Source organism: Stomoxys calcitrans, chromosome 5, assembly GCF_963082655.1.
Source record: "Stomoxys calcitrans chromosome 5, idStoCalc2.1, whole genome shotgun sequence".
Lineage (NCBI taxonomy): Eukaryota > Metazoa > Arthropoda > Insecta > Diptera > Muscidae > Stomoxys > Stomoxys calcitrans.
Genome location: NC_081556.1, coordinates 99,357,157 through 99,376,211, shown reverse-complemented (window position 1 = coordinate 99,376,211; position 19,055 = coordinate 99,357,157). Strand labels below are relative to the sequence as shown.

The 19,055-nt window shown below is 42.2% G+C and overlaps 1 protein-coding gene across 4 annotated transcripts in view; it reads left to right on the top strand.

Annotated features, from left to right (window-relative positions):
- Nucleotides 1-19,055, top strand: part of LOC106088583 (filamin-C) — a 231,617-nt gene that overhangs the window by 98,417 nt on the left and 114,145 nt on the right. For 3 of the 4 annotated variants that reach the window (XM_013254168.2, XM_013254169.2, XM_013254173.2), the window contains exons 3-8: nucleotides 6,353-7,003; nucleotides 7,070-7,375; nucleotides 7,445-8,491; nucleotides 16,398-16,790; nucleotides 16,993-17,184; nucleotides 17,284-17,717. In XM_013254168.2, the coding sequence (XP_013109622.2) occupies nucleotides 6,353-7,003; nucleotides 7,070-7,375; nucleotides 7,445-8,491; nucleotides 16,398-16,790; nucleotides 16,993-17,184; nucleotides 17,284-17,717 (3,023 nt within the window). The remainder of the gene's footprint in view (nucleotides 1-6,352; nucleotides 7,004-7,069; nucleotides 7,376-7,444; nucleotides 8,492-16,397; nucleotides 16,791-16,992; nucleotides 17,185-17,283; nucleotides 17,718-19,055) is intronic. The other variant, XM_013254171.2, reaches the window with a different exon arrangement.

Genomic DNA, 19,055 nt, shown 5'->3' with positions numbered 1-19,055 from the left:
AAGTTCGGCATGGCCGAATCTTATATATCCTCCACCATGGATCGCATTTGTCGAGTCCTTTTCCCGGTGTCTCTTTTTAGGCAAACAAAGTGAAGGAAGAGATAAAAGAAAATAATTGCTATGCTATTGGAGCTATATAAAGTTATGGTCAGATTCGGACCATAATGAAATTAATGTTGGAGATCATAGTAGAAGGTATTGTGTAAAATTTCAGCCAACTCCAATAAGAATTGCTCCCTTTAGGAGCTCAAAAAGTAAAATAGTGAGATCGTTTTATAGGGGAGCTGTATTAGGCTAAAGAACGATTCAGCCCATATTTGTCACGTGTGTTGAAGGTCATGTTGTACAAATTTCACCCAAATCAGATAATAGTTGCACCCTATAGATGCTCAAGAAGTCAAGACCCCAGATCGGTTTATATGACAGCTATATCAGGTTATGAACCGATTTGAACCATAAATCGCACAGTTGTTGACAGTCATAATCAAACACGTCATGCAAAAAATCAGCGAAATCGGATAGGATTTGCGCCCTCTAAAGGCTTAAAAGCCAAGACCCCAGATCGGATTATATGACAGCTATATTAGGTTATGCACCGATTTCACGCATACTTGGCATAATTGTTGGGGATACCAAAACACCACGTGCAAAATCTCAGTCAAATCGGACTAAAATTGCGCCCTCTATTGGCTCAAGAAGTCAAGATTCTAGATCGGTTTATATGGCAGCTATATCAGGTTATGGACCGATTTGAACCATACTTGGCATAATTGTTGGGGATACCAAAACACCACGTGCAAAATCTCAGTCAAATCGGACTAAAATTGCGCCCTCTATTGGCTCAAGAAGTCAAGATCCAAGATCGGTTTATATGACAGCTGTATCAAAACATGGACCGATATGGCCCATTTACAATCCCAACCGACCTACACCCATAAGAAGTATTTGGGCAAAATTTCAAGCGGACGGAGATGGCTAGATCGACTTAAAATGTCATGACGATCAAGAATATATATTGTTTATGGGGTCTAAGACGACCATAGCTACACCAATTCTGCGAGCCCAAACACAGATGTCTGCAAAGGGGGTACGCATTAAAGGAGGCCTCTCCTATTTATGTTTGCAATATCAAACAACTCCGAGAAGAACTGACTCTTCTAGGTGGAGAGCATGTGGCCGCGCAGACCCGCAAATGAACAAAGCAAATATTTAATAATACAATCTCTATCAAGCCGGCTTCTACAGCAATCCTTATGAGGAATTTCCACACACATTGCTATAGGACCTATAGCTAAGTACTTATGCAGGTTATAGCAGTAGACGACTACATACAAGCAAGGTTAGCAATTCGTCCGTCATCGTGCGTTCGGATGGCAGATCAGAGAGTCCTGGCAATGTAGCATACATGTATAGTTTCCCACCTTAAAATTGCCTACGCATATCGCCCCGCTAGCAACCGTTGCCCTTCTCTATGACCTGCCTTTATACCATATTTTTCCAACTATTCTCATTAACTCCCACGTAAACAGCCACTTGAAGTTTCAAATGATTATAGCCGATATTAGTAACTCATTCTATAAGAATTTTCGGCAACGTCATATTGATTGATTTTAAGTGTTTCTTTTAAATACATATCAATTACCTAAAATAGTTGTGTAAATACATAACACATATTTCTTAACGCTTGAAACGTCAATTATGAGGAAAAAAAATGTTTTCTAATCGTAATTGAAGCATGCCTAAATTTACAGTCATTACAGAAACACCACCCACATTAAAATAAGCATGAACATCATCATACAATATAATATACAGTGTAACTATTATCATGTTACTTGCATTGCAGCCACGAATGCGGCGCAAGAATGCGCGAAAAGTTAATATTGAGAATGTAAAGGCATTTGGTGTATTAGACTAGCTCATAATTCATGAGCAAATTTTAAGCTAACAAGGGAAGTGGGTTGGGTGTGAGTGTCAAACCAATGAATATAAGAATAATCGGAGTTTTTTTTTTTTTTGAAGAACATATGCCATGTTTGCTACTTGGTCTCACATAAAAAAACTGAAACTTCAATATGTTCCAGTCTTATGTGTAGTTATGCGCCTGCACAATTGCATGTCTAGCAACGCAAATGAAATTCTCGCCAAACCTTTGGCAATAATAAAAGTTTGCTGCAAGCACATCTTTTGAATTGTAATGAGCTGCAATAATTTACACAATTTAAGAAGTTTCTAATTTTATAATATAATAGAGAAATAAATACTACCATAAAAACTCCCATAAAATGTAACCAAAAGACAAATAACGGAAGAGAATATTATATATAATATTTCTTTGTAGTTTATTACCACGCAGCATAATAAGGTTATTAGAAAATTAATACTTACTTTACTTTAATTGGCTATGACAGAACATTTGTTCCACTAGCCGAACGTAGAATAGCTTTCCAAGCGCCTCGATCTTCTGCGCTCATTTTAAAATCTCTGACACCAAGTTTCGAGGTATCTCCCACGATCTTTGAAACGGGCTTTCGGTCTCTCCGACTTCTGTGCTGGAGCTTCTTCATCCATTCTAACAACAAGACCAAGCCCACGCAGCCGTTGTATTTTGATACGTGTAACTATGCTATCGTCATCATGCAGCTCATAAAGCTCGTGGTTCATACCTCGCCTATATTCTCCATTAACCCAAACTGGTCCATATATTTTATGAAGAATATTTCTCTGAAATACTCCAAGCACTGCCTCATCTGCTTTCACAAGTACCTATGTCTCAGAACCATATAACAGCACGAGTAATATCAGTCTCTTGTATAGTGTACTCTTCGTCTATAGAGAGGTGGTATTGTTTCTAAACTGCTTACTTAAACCAAAGTGGCATCTGTTTGCTACTTTGGTTAGCAGATGTTAGCATATCCGCCTATGACGCTGAACGCCTGGGTTCGAATCCTGGCGAGAACATCAGAAAAAAATTTCAGCGGTGGTTTTCCCCTCCTAACGCTGGTAACATTTGAGAGGTACTATGCCATGTAAAACTTCTCTCCAAAGAGGTGTCGCACTGCGGCACGCCGTTCGGACTCGGCTATAAAAAGAAGGCCTTTATCATTGAGCTTTAACTTGAATCAGACTGCGCTCATTCATATGTGGGAAGTTTGCCCCTGTTCCTCAGTGGAATGGGCGAAATTTGCAATTTAGCATCTGTTTGCCAATATTATTCTTCGCTTAATCTCAAAACTGGTGTCATTCGTTTCGGTTACGGCGGTGCCGTGGTAGATAAAGTTACTGACTGTCTCAAAGTTGTGGTTCCCAAATTTCTCCATTTTCTTTATCTGCTCGGTTGTGCAAGGCTTTTTGGGAGTTGAAACCATCCATTTCGTCTTCGTCCATTTTCACTGACTCTCTTTCAATTCTTTCAAAGGCTGCAGAGGAAATAAAACACCGGAATCGTCTAAGCAAAGCTCTGCTAAGGGCAACATCAAGTGTAACTTAAATCGCGGCCAGAACTGAAAGGTCCTAGATTGGAACCCACAAGGACAGCGAGGGAGGGGACCCCCGAAAAATGCATAGATCCGCTGTACGAAAAGAGAGTTGGAATCAACCCATATACCGTGGAATCAAGCCAAGGCTTTGGCCAATAATAGAGCTCGTTGGAGAGAGCTTGCTGATGCCCTATGTTCACACTGAAATATAGGATATCTAAATATAGGACATGTTTTTATAAGTTCGGACAGACCGAATTGTGGGAACCAACCTCAATTATAAATTCTTAAAATTTACACATAGTTTGAACACATATAGTTTAAGCTTACTGAGATTTTCCATAGATCCTTAAAATTAGGCCTTGTACCCGAACTATGGAAGAAATCCAATATTATACCTGCATTTAAATCTGGAAATAGATCCGATGCATCAAATTATAGAGGCATTGCAAAGTTAAGTGCTATCCCTAGACTTCTAGAAAAAATTATTAGTGATACCATCTCCCATTTGGTTTTGCAATTTACTCAACTGCGTAACTTGGGTTTCGTAAAGCTCGATCAACTGTTACAAATGTTTTACAGTTAGTAACTCTTTAATGATTGATTTAGGCACAGCAAATAGACTGATGCTATATGTATCGACTTTAGTAAGGCGTTCGATAAAGTCAATTAAGGCCTAGTTTTGTTTAAGCTGGGTTAGCGTTTCCCTGATTGACATTGGGATTGGTCCATGTGGCAGCTTATCCAAATCTGAACCGATCTGAGCCAAATCGAGGAGGGATGTCTAAGGGCCTAACACAACTCACTGTGCCAAATTTCGGCGGAATCGGACAATAAATGCACCTTTTATAGGCCCAAAACCTTAAATCGAGAGATCGGTCTATATGACAGTTATATCCAAATCTGGACCAATCGGGGCCAAATTAAAGATAGATGTCCAAGAGCCTAACACAACTCACTGTTCCAAATTTCAACAAAATCTTATAATAAATGTGGCTTTTATCGGCCTACCACCCATAACGCAAGGCAGATCGGTCTATATGGGGGCTATATCAAGATATAGTCCGATATAGCCTATCTTCGAACTTAACCTGCTTATAGACAAAAATAGAATCTGTGCAAAGTTTCAGCTATTGTGGGACCAGTACTGACCTATGGAGCACTGGTATGGTGGTGGACTGTGCAAAGGAGGACTTATACGATGGAATTCGAGAAGGTCCAGAGACTAGCCTGCGTCGGGATCACAGGGGAATGTAGCCCATTGAGGCCTACATTTGGATATGAGCAGCCCATGTCGCGCTTGGGCTGAGGGAAATCGTCATGCTGAAGGAGGACAAGTGCGTCCAAAGTTCCATTCGGGATGCTATGGATGCAAAGGGTAGACTGAGAATGATATCCTACTACATGGAACCGGTACCGACTGGATTAAGGCTATTCAGAATTCGTTTTCCCGGGAGGGATGAATAGAAGGCGAATGCTGTGTTTTAGGAGGATGAGAATTCGAACTTCACTGAAGGCTCCGGGATGGAGTCAGGGACTGGATTGGGTGTCTACACTGACACACTCAATATCGGTATGGCTCTGAGACTGCCGGACGAGAGTACGGTCTTGCAGGTAGATGTCTGCTCGTCATGCTGAAGGAGGACAGCTGCGGCCACAGTTCCATTCTGGATGCTATGGATGCAAAGGGTAGACTGAGAAGGATCTCCGTCTACCAGGCATCGGTACCGACTGGGATAAAGGCATTCAGAATTCGTTTTCCTCGGGAGGGATGAATGGCTCTCTGATGGCTCCCAGATGTAGTCAAGGACTGTATTGGGGGTCTACTCTGACGCACTCAATATCGGTTTTTCTCTGAGACTGCCGGACGAGTGTACGGTCTTGCAGGCAAATTTCTGTGCCATTATAGTAGCCGCAAGAGAAATTCTGGTATGGGATTTACCGTCCTTAGAACTCTGGATTTATGTGCAGTATGGCGCTGCTCAAGGCCTTGGGTTCGAGGTCGGTTAGGTCGAGGTGTGTGTCAGATTGTTTTAAGTCCCTAGATAGGCTCCAAGATGTGACGCTGACATGGATTCCCGGTCAAGAAGGGATTCCAGGAAATGAGAGGGCGGACAAATGCGCCTGGAGGGATTCGTCTACGCTGGGCGAACCAGTCAGCAGTCTTGCCAGAGGCGTAGGCTCTCCTTTTTGGGTAGGCGGTTCTTCTGCGATCTGGGTGATCTTCCGGATTCGCCCATAAAACCGATTTTTAGATGAAATTTTGTCTGCAGAAAAAATTTCTTAAAAATTTTCCTTTTCGAAAAAATTTCAAAAAAATTTTGTCTTGTCTTGTCAAAACTCCAAAACATAATCCACCACATATGTGGTGATCATGTTGACATCGGCAGGCGGAGCCAAGCCCATAAAGGTGAGTTGGAGTTTGTTTGAAGAGATATTACTCAGTGAAAAAGCTTACAGCGAACAGTCTGGTGGAAGTAGTTGAGATTTCACATAAGATTTGTACTTATGATCTCAACTATAAGTACTACGAACAACAGGCTGTGAACTGTAGGCCGGTCAGACGGACGGACATAGGTCACGATGATGCTGCTGATATAAAGAAACCCAATTATCGAACGTGGGGTGACATGTGTCCTGCCTTGTCTGAAGAACTGGAAGTTTCTTTTCTTCAAGACTCATTTAAAAATCTCTCATTTGGGTGTTACATTGGCTTGGTCATTAAGCTTGACTTGAAAAACAATGAAACGGGAATTTTCTTTCCTTTTTTTTTTTCTTTTTTTGTTCAATATCATGCCATCATTTCTTTAGCCCGGATACACAAATACAACATGGTCCTAATTTGTTTTTTTTTATTTTTCTTCCCATTTTAGGTCCATGATTGGGCAACAGACTTTTGCGATGGCACCTGTCTTTGCGCTTTGGTGGAAAATCTACAGACACGCCCCCTTAAACCGGCCTGGAATCGTCGTCCGGCCAATCAACATCATTACTTGGAGAATGTTGCCACCGCTCTCAAGTCCATCGAAGCCGATCACATAAAATTGGTGAACATTGGCAACACGGATATAGTCAATGGCAATATTAAATTGATTTTGGGTCTTATCTGGTCCCTGATTGTACGCTACCAAATTGGACGCAGTAAATTCCCACCGAGAAAACTAATGTTGGCCTGGTTGCAAGCCGCCTTGCCCGAATGTAAGATTACCAATTTGACAACAGATTGGAATAGTGGCGTCAATCTGGCTGCCCTTTTGGACTACTGTAAGCCGGGTCTGTTTCCACACTGGCGTTCCATGGATCCCAGTCAGAGTGTGCGTAACTGTACAAATGCCATGAATTTGGCTCAAAGTGAATTTGGGGTACCCAAGGTATTGGAGCCGGAATATTTGGCTTCACCTTGGCTGGATGAGTTATCGGGCATGACATATTTGTCCTACTTTATGAAGCCGGGGGGACCCGGTTACAAGGCCACCATGAGATGGGTGAATACTCAGGTTAAGGATCAAGTGCAGAATTTTACAGTAAGTTATGATAAACCGAAAGAAACTTTTTTAGAAATACACTAACAACGATTTTCTTCTTTGCAGACCGATTGGAATGATGGCCGAGTTTTGTGTGAAATCATCAAGGGCTTGGGTGGACCAGCTCCTGCCCCGGAAAAACTCAGCACAGATCCCTTTCATTATGAGAACAACATTCGCAAGGCCTTGGATGCTGGCACGAAACTTGGCATACAGCCAGTCTTGACCGCAAAAGATATGGCCAATCCCGAGGTGGAACATTTAGGTATAATGGCCTATGCCGCCCATCTGCAATGGGTTCCACCCAGACCACCTCTATCGGATTTGGTCAATGTCTATTTGGAAAGTACTTCAGGACGTGTGGGAGAACCCGTAAGTTGAGAAATATTTCTTCCCATGCATTTTCAAGAGTTTGATTTTCTTTTCCTTTCTCCTCCTTAGACCCATTTCCGTGTGGACATATTGACTCGTGACATCAGCATTAGCAGCGTTAAAGCTTTAGTGGTTGCCCCCTCGGGCCATGCCCAGCCTGTTAAACTGAATGCCCATGGCGAGGGAGTTTATATGCCCGACAAATATGGCATGCATGAGATTGTCGTTGAAATCGGTGGTGACAGCTTGGGAGGCCATTTCTTCAGAGTCCTGCCACGCTTCATACAAGTGGCCCCACCTGGCATGGCCCCCTGTGCCCTAGGCAGCTTAGTGGAAGTCTTGGTCAATGCCACTGGTGCCCCCAAGACCGAAGATATTCTGGTTACCGCCGTCTCTCCCATGGGTATTTCCCACAAATGTCCTCTGAAGAAAGTCGAAGAGGGCCACAGTGCCATATTCAAACCCGATGAGGCGGGCATATGGGAAATAGCCATAACCTATCAGGGGCGCCACATTCAGGGTGGCCCCTTTACATGTGCTGTCTTTGATGCTTCAGGAGTGTCTGTACATGGCCTGGATGGAGCCATGCCCTTAAGGGCTCACTCCTTTGAAGTGGATGCCCGTGGTGTGGGCGTGAATGGTGAACTGCATGTGGACATTGTCCACGACAAACGTTCGCTGGTGTGCTCCGTGGAAAAGATTGTGGAGAACAAATATCGCGTCACCTTTATGCCACGACAAAATGGCAAATATCGCGTTTATGTCTATTTCAATGGCTATGATGTCAAGGGTTCACCATTCATCATGCGCGTGGGCACCAAGGGACGTTCGGGCAAGACCCGCAGCAGCCCTCTGCATGACACCAAGCATAGATCCGAGAGTCCCTCCATGCACTACACCTCAACCACGTCGGCACGCCACAACGATTACCGCAATGCGGCCACTTCTTCTTTATCCCGTCGCGATCTGATGAATCATCATACCACCAACACCAGCACAACCAACATTGGCAGCAACACCAACACCTCGGAACGCCAACGTTCGTTTTCGCCACAGTATTCGCCCAAACAGGATACCACGGATTATCGCACCAGCTACTACAAGCGCGAAAGTGAGGTAAGTGGCAATAGGCTCCACCCACCACTGGGTAAGTGAGTGAGCGAGTATTTTAGTGATGGTGATGGTGGTGGTGGTGGTGGCACTCTGGTCAAAAGGTGCAGCAGTAGTGTGGCAAAATGATAAACAAAAACAAAATAAAAATGGAAAGGCACATTTAATTGAATTTGTGTGTTGCATGCTAATGGCGTTAAGGGAAAAACTGTTCAATTGAAAAATTTTAAAATGTTAAGCCCCTCATTCCGCTGAGTGGCATTTTGCTTGCATGCTAATGAAGAAATAACATTCAACTTGGGGCTATTTCTGTGGACTTAACTCTTAAATGTTTTTTTTTTTTAATTTTAATACTTATTACAAAATTTCTTTAACACAACTGATGCATTGCCTAACGTTAAGGGGTAAGATCTCTGGAATTTGCAGAGAACGAGCGCCCAGAACGGACATAATAATAAAACAATAGAAACTTCTAATGATATTAACATTCCCATCATATAATATTTAAACTAGAGTCCTTTAAAGCCAAAAATGTTAAAAAAATTTACAAAAATAATATTTCTTAAAAAATTTTTCCACGAACAGCTAATTTTAGGCAAAAGGGAAGAAGTGTCATCACAAACCTATAGAAAAGCAATGAACGAAGCAAATGTAGTCAAAAATAAAATAGTTTTTAAAATTCTGGTGGAAAGAAGACTTTTCCCCTAAATCGTGATAATTCGCGGCTATTACTGAAAGGACGTAAAAAGTAGGTCAAAACATCTTTCGGTGTCCTATCTGGGCACATAGGAAATCGAGCTCACTAATGTGGGGAAGATGATGAGATGTTGGAGCATTTCAAACAACACAAACATTTAACTGGAACACAATTACAGACATTAACCAACTTAGGGACGTGGTATGGAAAGCAATAAGGAATATTGCATGTAGCAAGGAATTTCCGACTTAGTTGTACTTAGTATTTAGAGCTAGCCGATTACTGGCTTAAGTATGCATCCATAGTGCCATGGTGCGGATTGATATCTGCACCCTTACCTAGAAGGTGCGACAGCCGATGCAGAGTCGGTGACGAAGTGAGAATCTGTACATGGATCCTAAACTACCAGGATACCAGCTTACCATCAACCGAAGGAGAATGAGAGAGCTGCTGGCTTTGAGTTATTGGTGGGAATCCCTTATAGTGATTAGTGCAGATGATGATGGGAATGAGAAAGAGACGATCGAACTTTCTTCGTGTTCGGTTCTACAAAAGTACAGGCACTACATCTTGGGAACGAAAGATGGTGGTTTCGACAGGTGAAGCAATTAAAAAAAAAACCAGTAAGGAAAGGCAAAAGTCGGGCGGTGCCGACTATATAATACCCTACACCACCCAGTGCATGTAGTACTTTTTATATGTAGAACTTATCTCGAAATCTGGTCAGACTTTAATTTGAATACCAATTGAAATAGCAATTTGGAACCTTGTTAGATTTTTCTACCATAGGACAAAAGATTTGGATTTCCACATCTTTAAAAGGCCATATCGGATTAAAGATTATATGGGTAGTTATATCGAAACCTGTGCCAATTTTAATGACACATACAGGGACATGAAATAGAACATCTCACGCCCTATATTGTAGAGATGTGACCAAATTTGTGGATTTTACTGCCTTAAAAGTCCATATCGGATGAAATATACACATTGTAGCTATATCCAAATTAGGACTGATTTTAATGAAATTTTGCACACGTACTGGAACGTCAATTTAAACGTCCCATGCAAAATCGAACGAAAATTGTGGATTCTACAGCCTTAAAAGGCCATATCGGATGAACGATATATATGGGAGCTATATCTAAATCTAAACCGATTTTTATGAAATGTTCCGCATACATTGAGACTTCACAAAAACGACTCCACGCCAAATTTCTACAGCCTTAATAGTTCAAATCGGATGAAAGACATGTATGGGAGCTATATCTAAATCTAAACCGATTTTGATGAAATTTTCCAGATATGTTAAGATCAGTAACAAAACAGTCCGTGCCAAATTTTGTGCAGGTCGGTTGAATATTGTAGCTACTACGGCCATTTAAGTGCAAATCGGGTCTGATTTTTATGAAATTTTGCACACTTATGGAGACGTCAAATAAAACGCCCCATACCAAATTTTGGGTCCTATATCTAAATCTAGACCGATTTTCATTAAATTTTCCACACATATTAGGGCGTCAAATAAAACACCTCGTGCAAGATATTTTAAAGATCGGACTAAAACTGTGGCTTCTACAGTTTTAAAAGTCCATATCGGATGAAAGATATATATGGGAGCTATATCTAAATCTGAACCGATTTTTATGAAATTTTGCACACATATGGAGACCTCAAATAAAATATCTAATGCCAAATTTTTTAAAGATCGGACGAAAATTGTGGCTTCTACAGCCTTGAAAGGCCAAAGCGGAAGAAAAATATATATCGGAACTATATCTAAATCTGAAGCGATTTCTTTCCTTGGGCCAAAAAGTGGCATGTGCAAAATTTCATGACAATCGGACAACAAATACGACCTGCACTTTGATTACAAGAATACATGGACTCACAGACGGACATGGCTAAAACGAATCAGAAAATGATTCTGAGTCGATCGCTATACTTGGGTCTAGCTCTCCTTTTCAGCGTTGCAAACAAATGCAAAAATCTATAATACCCTGTACCACAGTGGTGGTGTAGGATGTAATAACAAGTAAAAGCGTGCAAAGTTCAGCCGGGCCGAATCTTGGGAACCCACCACCATCATGGATTCTGCCAAAATATGCGAAATTTCACCCAAATCGGATAAAAATCGCCGCTTGTAAGGGCTGAAAAAGTCAAATCGGGAGATTGGTTTATATGGAAGTTATATCAAGTTCTTGACCAATTTAAACCGTACTTGGCACAGTTGTTGGGAGTCATAGCAGAACACCATGTATAAAATTTCAGCCAAATCGGATGAAAATTGCGGCTTTCAGGGGCTCAAGAAGTCAAATCGGGAGATCAGTTTATATGGGAGCTATATCAGGTTATAGACCGATTTGGAACTTACGTAGCACAATTGTTGCAAGTCATAAAAGAACAAGACATGTAAAATTTCAGCCAAATCGGGCAAAAATTGCGGCTTCCAGGGGCTCAAGAAGTCAAATCGGAAGATCGTTTTATATGGGAGCTATATTCAAATCTGAACCGATATGGCCCATTTGAAATCCTTAATGACCTACATCGATATAAAGTTTCTGGGCAAAATGTCAAGCTGCTAGCTAAAAGCGTTCTTTCGTGACTCCTACAGACGGGCGGACATGGCTAGATCGACTCAGGATGTCGAGACGATCTAGAATATATATTTTTTACGGGGTCCTAGATCAATATTTCGAGGTATTATAGGAATGACTAGATTATTATACCCCCATCCTATGGTGCTGGGTATACAAAAAAAAAACTTTTTATCAAAAAGCGCCTCAGACATGGTGTAATCCACATTGCCTGTAACATCAGACATTGTATCAAGGATAGCACAGTGTCCATAGCCGGCACATGACCAAAGCGAAATCTTCCTTTGCCTCACAGCAGTTCACATCAATTTGTCTCGCCACAATGTCCAAGGACATTAGATGTAGCAGTAAATTCAGTACATCAGATGGTGTCGTCCTCCGCGCGGCTGTGATGCACAAACAAGCCATCCTTTGGATCCGGATGAGTATTGAACAGAGGGTGGACTTTTCAAGCACCGTCCACCAGACCACAACACCATATAGCATTCTAGGACTGACAACTGCAGTATGTACCCAGTGCAAGACGCGCGTTCTTAACCACCAAATTTTGAAAATGGCTCTCTAGCAGGTGTATAGCGCAAGAGTTTCATTTCTTGCCCTTTCTAAAATGTTGGACTTGAAGTTCATTTTTCTGTCTAGCATACCACCCAGGTACTTTGCGCTTTCAGTAAATGGAACAATCTCTCGCTTCAAAGAAACAGGTGCCACCGTAGGTGACTTATATCTCTTTCTGAAAAGAACTACTCCTTTGCCCACTTTACTGTGGCACGTAGAGCTATCTCTTGGAGTGCTGGGAAACTTTCCTCTAACCGCAATCGCCACATCATAAGCATACGCGACCACTTTTATACCTTTTTCTCCCAGAGACAATAATATATTGTTATGGCTATGTGAGGAGACAGTACACCTCTTTAAGGTGTTCCTCGGCTGACCATTTTTTTTTTGCCAAGAATTTTCAGCATAAAGGATGACAGACTTTTAGGTCGAACATCTTTCGCCTTCATGTGGTAGGGTTTCCCTGCTTTCGCATTGAGAATTACCTTCGTGTTCTTCCATCCCACAGGTAAATATAACATTCTGAAACAAGCAGAGTATATATCCCTAAGCCAGGGAACCAGTCCATCAGACGCAGCCTGTTATTCAACCGGCGTTATTCACCAGGGCATGGCGACTTCATACTTCTTATCGCCCAAAGGATTTTTGGCTCAGACGCAATTTCCCTAATGGCCCCCGACGAATGCATATCACTGACAACCTCTTCTGGCGCCACGTTTTCTGTTGGAGAATTTCCCGGGAAATGTGTATCAACGAGTAGTTTTTGTGTTTCCTCGCCAGACTTTGTCCATACATTCTCTGACTTCCGAATATATCCCACCGTAATAGGTTTCGAGAACAGAATCTTCCTTAGTCTAGAGGCCTCAGATGTATCCTCCACGGAGCTGTAGAATTCTACCCAGGATTAGTTCTGAGTCTTTCTCAGGTCGCCTTTATATTTTCTTAGCTCAGCCTTACAGATGTCCCAATTTTGTGGTGCTCTTGTGGCTTTTACTCTGTTAAAGAGTTTTCTGCAGACCTTCCTTAGACCAATCATCTCTGGGGTGCATCATGGCGGTCGCTATTTGCCCCTTGGCTTGGCTCTAGGACATGCTGACACAAGCGAGTCAGGGTCTTCGTGATCCGCTTGAGTTTCCACTTCCTTTTCTGGTCTAGAAGGTATGGTAGTGCAGAATTTATGCCGAAATTTACCGCAATCCGTCTTTCTTCTGCTTAGCCGAGGCACCACTTCTGCAGTATTTTATCCAAGGCTGAAACTAATATATATATAATTTGATGATCAGAAAGTTGTGGTCATCCAACACTTCCCAGTCGCATATTCTTCCACTTACAGCTTCCGATACGAAGGTAATATCTAGGACCTCCTGCCTGTTCCTGGTAATAAAAGTCGGTTTATCCCCTTTGTTACAAATCGCCAGATTACAATTTCTAATATATTCGATAAGCAGCTCACCCCTTTCGTTGACATCCGAACTTCTCCATATCTGGTGATGTACATTAGCATCACTTCCTACAATGAGGCTCTTGTTCCCTACAGAAGCGGCTTCAACCAGCGACTTAAAGTTTGAAGGCAGCATCTCTGAATCGTGTGCCATATATTGGAAAGCCAACCAGTAATGAGACTTTTTTATTTCAAGGCTGGCTACTACTAAATCTTCAGTGCTTAGCGGCGGAAGAAGAAAAACATTTAGACTTCCCTTTGCAAGAATACAGGCTCTGTGTCTCCCATTCCCCGTACCCTTGAGTAGTTTAAATCCAGGAATTCTTAGTCCACGAATTATTCCTCCACATACCCATGGTTCCTGGATAAGAACCGCGTCAAAACCGCCCTGCCATCAGGAGGACCTTAAGTGACACCGAAGCGGTCTTACTTTAGTGGAGATTTATCTGTAGAAACCGGACCATAGTCAGGATTCAGAACTTCCACCACAGTTGTGTTATCCTCGTCCTCTGATTCATCCTCACAAGATTCGTTAGATCTTGTCATAATGAGCTTCCGTACGCATCCAGAGGCAGGTGAGCTAGCTATGGAACCACTCTTCCACACGACACTGGACACTTGCGGTGTGGACGATTCTTTCTTAGATGCTTCACTAGCTGCTGCTATCGAAGTACTTTATGACTTCCTTGCTTCCCCGCTGTCGCAAACCTTAAGCCCATTGCAACTGGATGACCCACCCACACAGGGCTTGTCGGGTCTCGTTTCGATGCCATCCCCTCCTGTCTCGATTGTGGCAGGGGGATTATCAATCTCCTGCAACGCCAGACCTTAGCGATGTGGTCGATAGTTCTTCAGGCAAGTGTTCAGCAACAACTGCTGTGTCGTCTCCCGATTCCCCAACCCCACCGCTTCTATAGCCCTCTAGTTTCAACTTGTTGAATCCGTAGGATACAACCTCTTCAGACTTGTTGAGGTCTGCGAGAATTTAGTACGAATACTTGATGTCTCCGGTCACCATCAGCCTCATCCAATCTAACAGTCTTCCAGTCGGTGGTTGATAGATTAGGAATACATTTCCTTACTCTTCCAAGTATCAATTGAGGATCTAAGGGAGTCCTTGGTATACAAGCATGCGCCATTGGCCGAGAAGTTGAAAGATTGGGACTACATTCTCTTAGTCTTCCAAGTATCGATTCAGGATCTGAGGGAATACTTGGTATCCAAGCATGCGCCTTTGGTCGAGAAGGAATATCTACCTTCTTGACTAAATCTAGTGCTGCACCTGGCCAGATCACACCACCGATACATTTCAGTTGTGCGCTGATGCCCGAAGGCAATTAGTCTGTATTGGCCCCGATACCAGCCTGCATCGTCACAAACTGGAGGAGACCCAGAAAAGTCCGCAAGGACATCAGAGTATACTGATGGCAGTCCATTGACTATCCCACTCCAATTATTCCTAGGTATGCAGCCCTGTTCTTCTCCCTTGTCGACAACTGACATCACCAAACTGTCCCTAGCGACATTAGCAAAGGTTCTTGGACCCATCTTACTATTGATCGTCCCAGTTCTTTTAGGCATGGAATTCCCTCCAGGTGACCGCAGCCTTTTGGCTGACTGCGATGCAGTTTCCAAATGTAGATGTGTAGTCTTTGGGGTATCCTGTGCAGCGAAATACCGAGCCCAATTTAGGTAGTCTCTCTCCCTATTGGTAAGAGTCTTAGGATCATTCGCAACAAGCCTCTCAATAAACCTGAAAGCGATTATTCAAACCTCTCAAAGAGCGTGTTGCTTTGCCGGGGAAGGCCGATGGCCTAGGCAAATTATAGGCATGTGAAGAAAGAATAGTTTCAGCCTTGTTCTTAAGAACCAGGTGTCTTCATCAAAATCCCCTGCTGACCAGTCGTCTGTCGGCTAGTGGAGCCTAGCACAGCCGCTCCACCAGTCGAGGTTTCAGTAGCAGACAACATACCTGATATCACCACCGCAGCTGTTGGGTCTTTGGAGTCCATTCTAAGCCTACCCCTGGGCTCTAGACGCAGATCATCAACCACCTAATGGATACCTCTATCGCAGTTATCCTTGATTGACTTAAATTTTTCTTCCAAAAATAAAGACCTATTACGAGTTACAGGAACATTTTTGCGGAGTAAAATAATGCGGAGTAATTATTTTACGGAGTATTTGCGGAGTATTATTTATTGTAGGGCGGTTGGGATTTATATAGCCGCTATCAATTTAAAGCATATAAAGGCCATTTCAAAACTGATATCTCATAACCAAATACTAAAGATGCCGTAAAATGGCATATAATAACTTTTTCTCTCTGATCAATGGCATATACAAAAATCTGACAATGATTAATAGAGATGCAACAATCATGCTTTAGTAAACATTTATTAGCAATCTCACTTATTTACAACCCCCCTCATAATTACTTTTCTTCAATCAGAAGAAGTCCATGCTCATAACACATCTTAAATCCCAACAAAATTATTCGATTCCACATCTTACCAACATATTTTGAATACCCCATCCAACAATCAAAGAAAAAAAACCCCATACATAACATATCCTCTGACACACGTTACATTACTACACCACCAAACCAAATGTTTTTAGGACAAATCGGCAACATCACCTCCACCAACATCGGTATCGCAGACACCATATCGTGAACGTGAACGTGAATATGACGATTCACCCAGTACCAAGTATCTGAATTCCATAGATTTGTACAATGTGACCACTGCCAGACGTGATTCCAAGGCCTCCAATCTATCGAATGCCTCCAAGAATGACTATTACTATGACAAGGAGAATGAGTTGTACAGCAATAAGAGGAGTGAGCGTGACTTGAAATTGGCACCACCACGTGAGGATCGCGAAGATTACTATGATCTGCATCAGCAGTACCAGCAACATCAGCAGACTCGCACACAAACCAATGTAACACGAGGCTCGGTCTCCTACAATTCGAGATTGAGTCCCATACCACCCAGTCCCACATCTGAAGTAACTAAAATTTCAAGCAATTCTATGACTTTTGTTTGTTATCTAATTTTCTGTGAGAACTAAACTTAAATTATTGTTTGTTAAAGTAATGGCAAGATGATTACTGTGTTCTACTAACTAAATTTTTCAACTTTTTGGTTTTCTACATAAAATTCTTTGGATTTAACTTTTCTTTTCGAAATTTTTCCTCACACAACTTTAGATACGTTCAAGCGAGGTACGCACCCATAGTCCGGTGACCGTTAAAACTTCATTGCCTTATGAAACAGCCACACGTAATTTGAGCGTTAGTCCCCGGCATATGTCAACATCGCCCATACCACGTCATTCACCGAATAGCTCTTACATTACCACGGCAACACATCGCATGAGTCCCAGCACCACTTTTAACAAGGTGAGTAGTGGATTAGAAAGGCAGAAGCCCCCACTTTAGACTACAATCATTTCAATTTATTGTACTAATGTTTTGTGATTTCCCTCTTTTATCCCCCAGAATGGCTATGAAACACGCACTATCGAAAAGACTTCAACCTACAAGACAAGCTCTAATTTTGTCACTGATTCCAATATAAGAGCCAGCCCTTCACTTTATGGAACCGCAGAACGTCTAAGACGCACCGAATCTCCAGAACCAAGAATTGATCATTCGTCCAATGTCAGAGTGTCATCCATGAAGCCAGCCAGTGCTCGACGCGATAGCTGGGATGTCATAAACAAGACAAAACATATACTCTCGCATAATTCGTTGGAATCATTGGCCAATATGACAGAACAGCAATTGAATACTGATTTGAGTTACAATCGTCCGGATATCGATAATGAAACGCATCGCAATACGCAATATAATAAATTTGCCTTAAACGAACAGAGATTTCAAAAGGAAAGGCGAGGTTCTCGAGATTCCGTAGATGAAGCGGACCGTTATAAGTAAGTTGAAGAGAGAGAGAGAGAGAGATAATTCAAATGCTAAAACATTTTGTCTAGAATGCAACACACTTCCCAGCGGGGAAGCACTCAACTTAGAAAGTACTTTGACACACAGCAGTTAGTGAAGAATCTTAGGTATCCTGGGGAAGAGTGGTTCCACAGCTTTCTCACCTGCCTCTGGATGCGTACGGAAACTCATCATGACAAGTTCTAACGCATCTTGTAAGGATGAACTCCTGGTGGAGTCTGAAGACAAGGCTAACACAACAGTGGTGGAAGTTCTGAATCCTGACTAGGGTTCGGTTTCTACAGATAAGTCTCCACCATTGTAAGGCAGCTTCGGCGGCAGCAAAGGTCCTCCTGATGGCAGGGGGATTTGACGTAGTTCTTATCCAGGAACCATGGGTGTGTGGAGGAATGGTTCGTGGACTAAGAATTCCGGGATTTAAACTTCTCAAGGGTACGGGGAATGGGAGAAACAGAGCTTGTATTCTTGTAAAAGGGTAGTCTAAATGTTTTTCTTCTTCCGTAGCTAAGCACTGAAGATTTTGTAGTAGCCAGCCTTGAAATAAACAATGCTCATTACTAACTGTAGGGAAGCCAGTTAGTAATGAGACTTGTTAATATGCACACGATTCAGAGATGCCGCCTTCAAACCTTCCCGCCTTCAACCAGCGACTTAGGTTGAAGCCGCTTCTATTGGGAAGAAAAGCCTTATTGCAGGAAGTGATCCTAATGCTCATCACCACATATGGGGAAGTTCGGATGTCAACGAAAGGGGTGAGCTGCTTATCGAACATATTATAAGTTGCAGTCTGGCGATTTGTAATAAAGGGGATAAACCGAACTTTATTACCAGGAACAGGCACCAAGTTCAAGACTTTTTCACTAGACTTTTTCAAGACTTTTTATGTGATAATGAACGGTTAATTTTGGTATATTTAACTTCTCTCCTATCTCACGCTCAGTTACATGACGATCCAATTCGATTAATGCTTAAAATTTGTTAACGCCGACTATATGAAAAATCCGCAATTACTTTTTGGGCAACCCAATAGATATTACTTTTGTATCGAAAGCTGTAAGTGGAAGAATATGCGACTGGGAAGTGTTGGATGACCACAACTTGTCTGATCATCGTTATATTAGTTTTAGCCTTGGAGAAAATATTGAAGTAGTGGTCCTTTGGCTAAACAGAAGAAAGGCGGATTGGATTTCGGCAGAAATTCTGCACGTTTATCCCTTCTAGACTAGAAAAGTAAGTGGAAACTACGGAGGATATAGACATAGTGGATTAGGAAGGCCATGAATGACTCGCTTGTGTCGGCATGCCCTAGT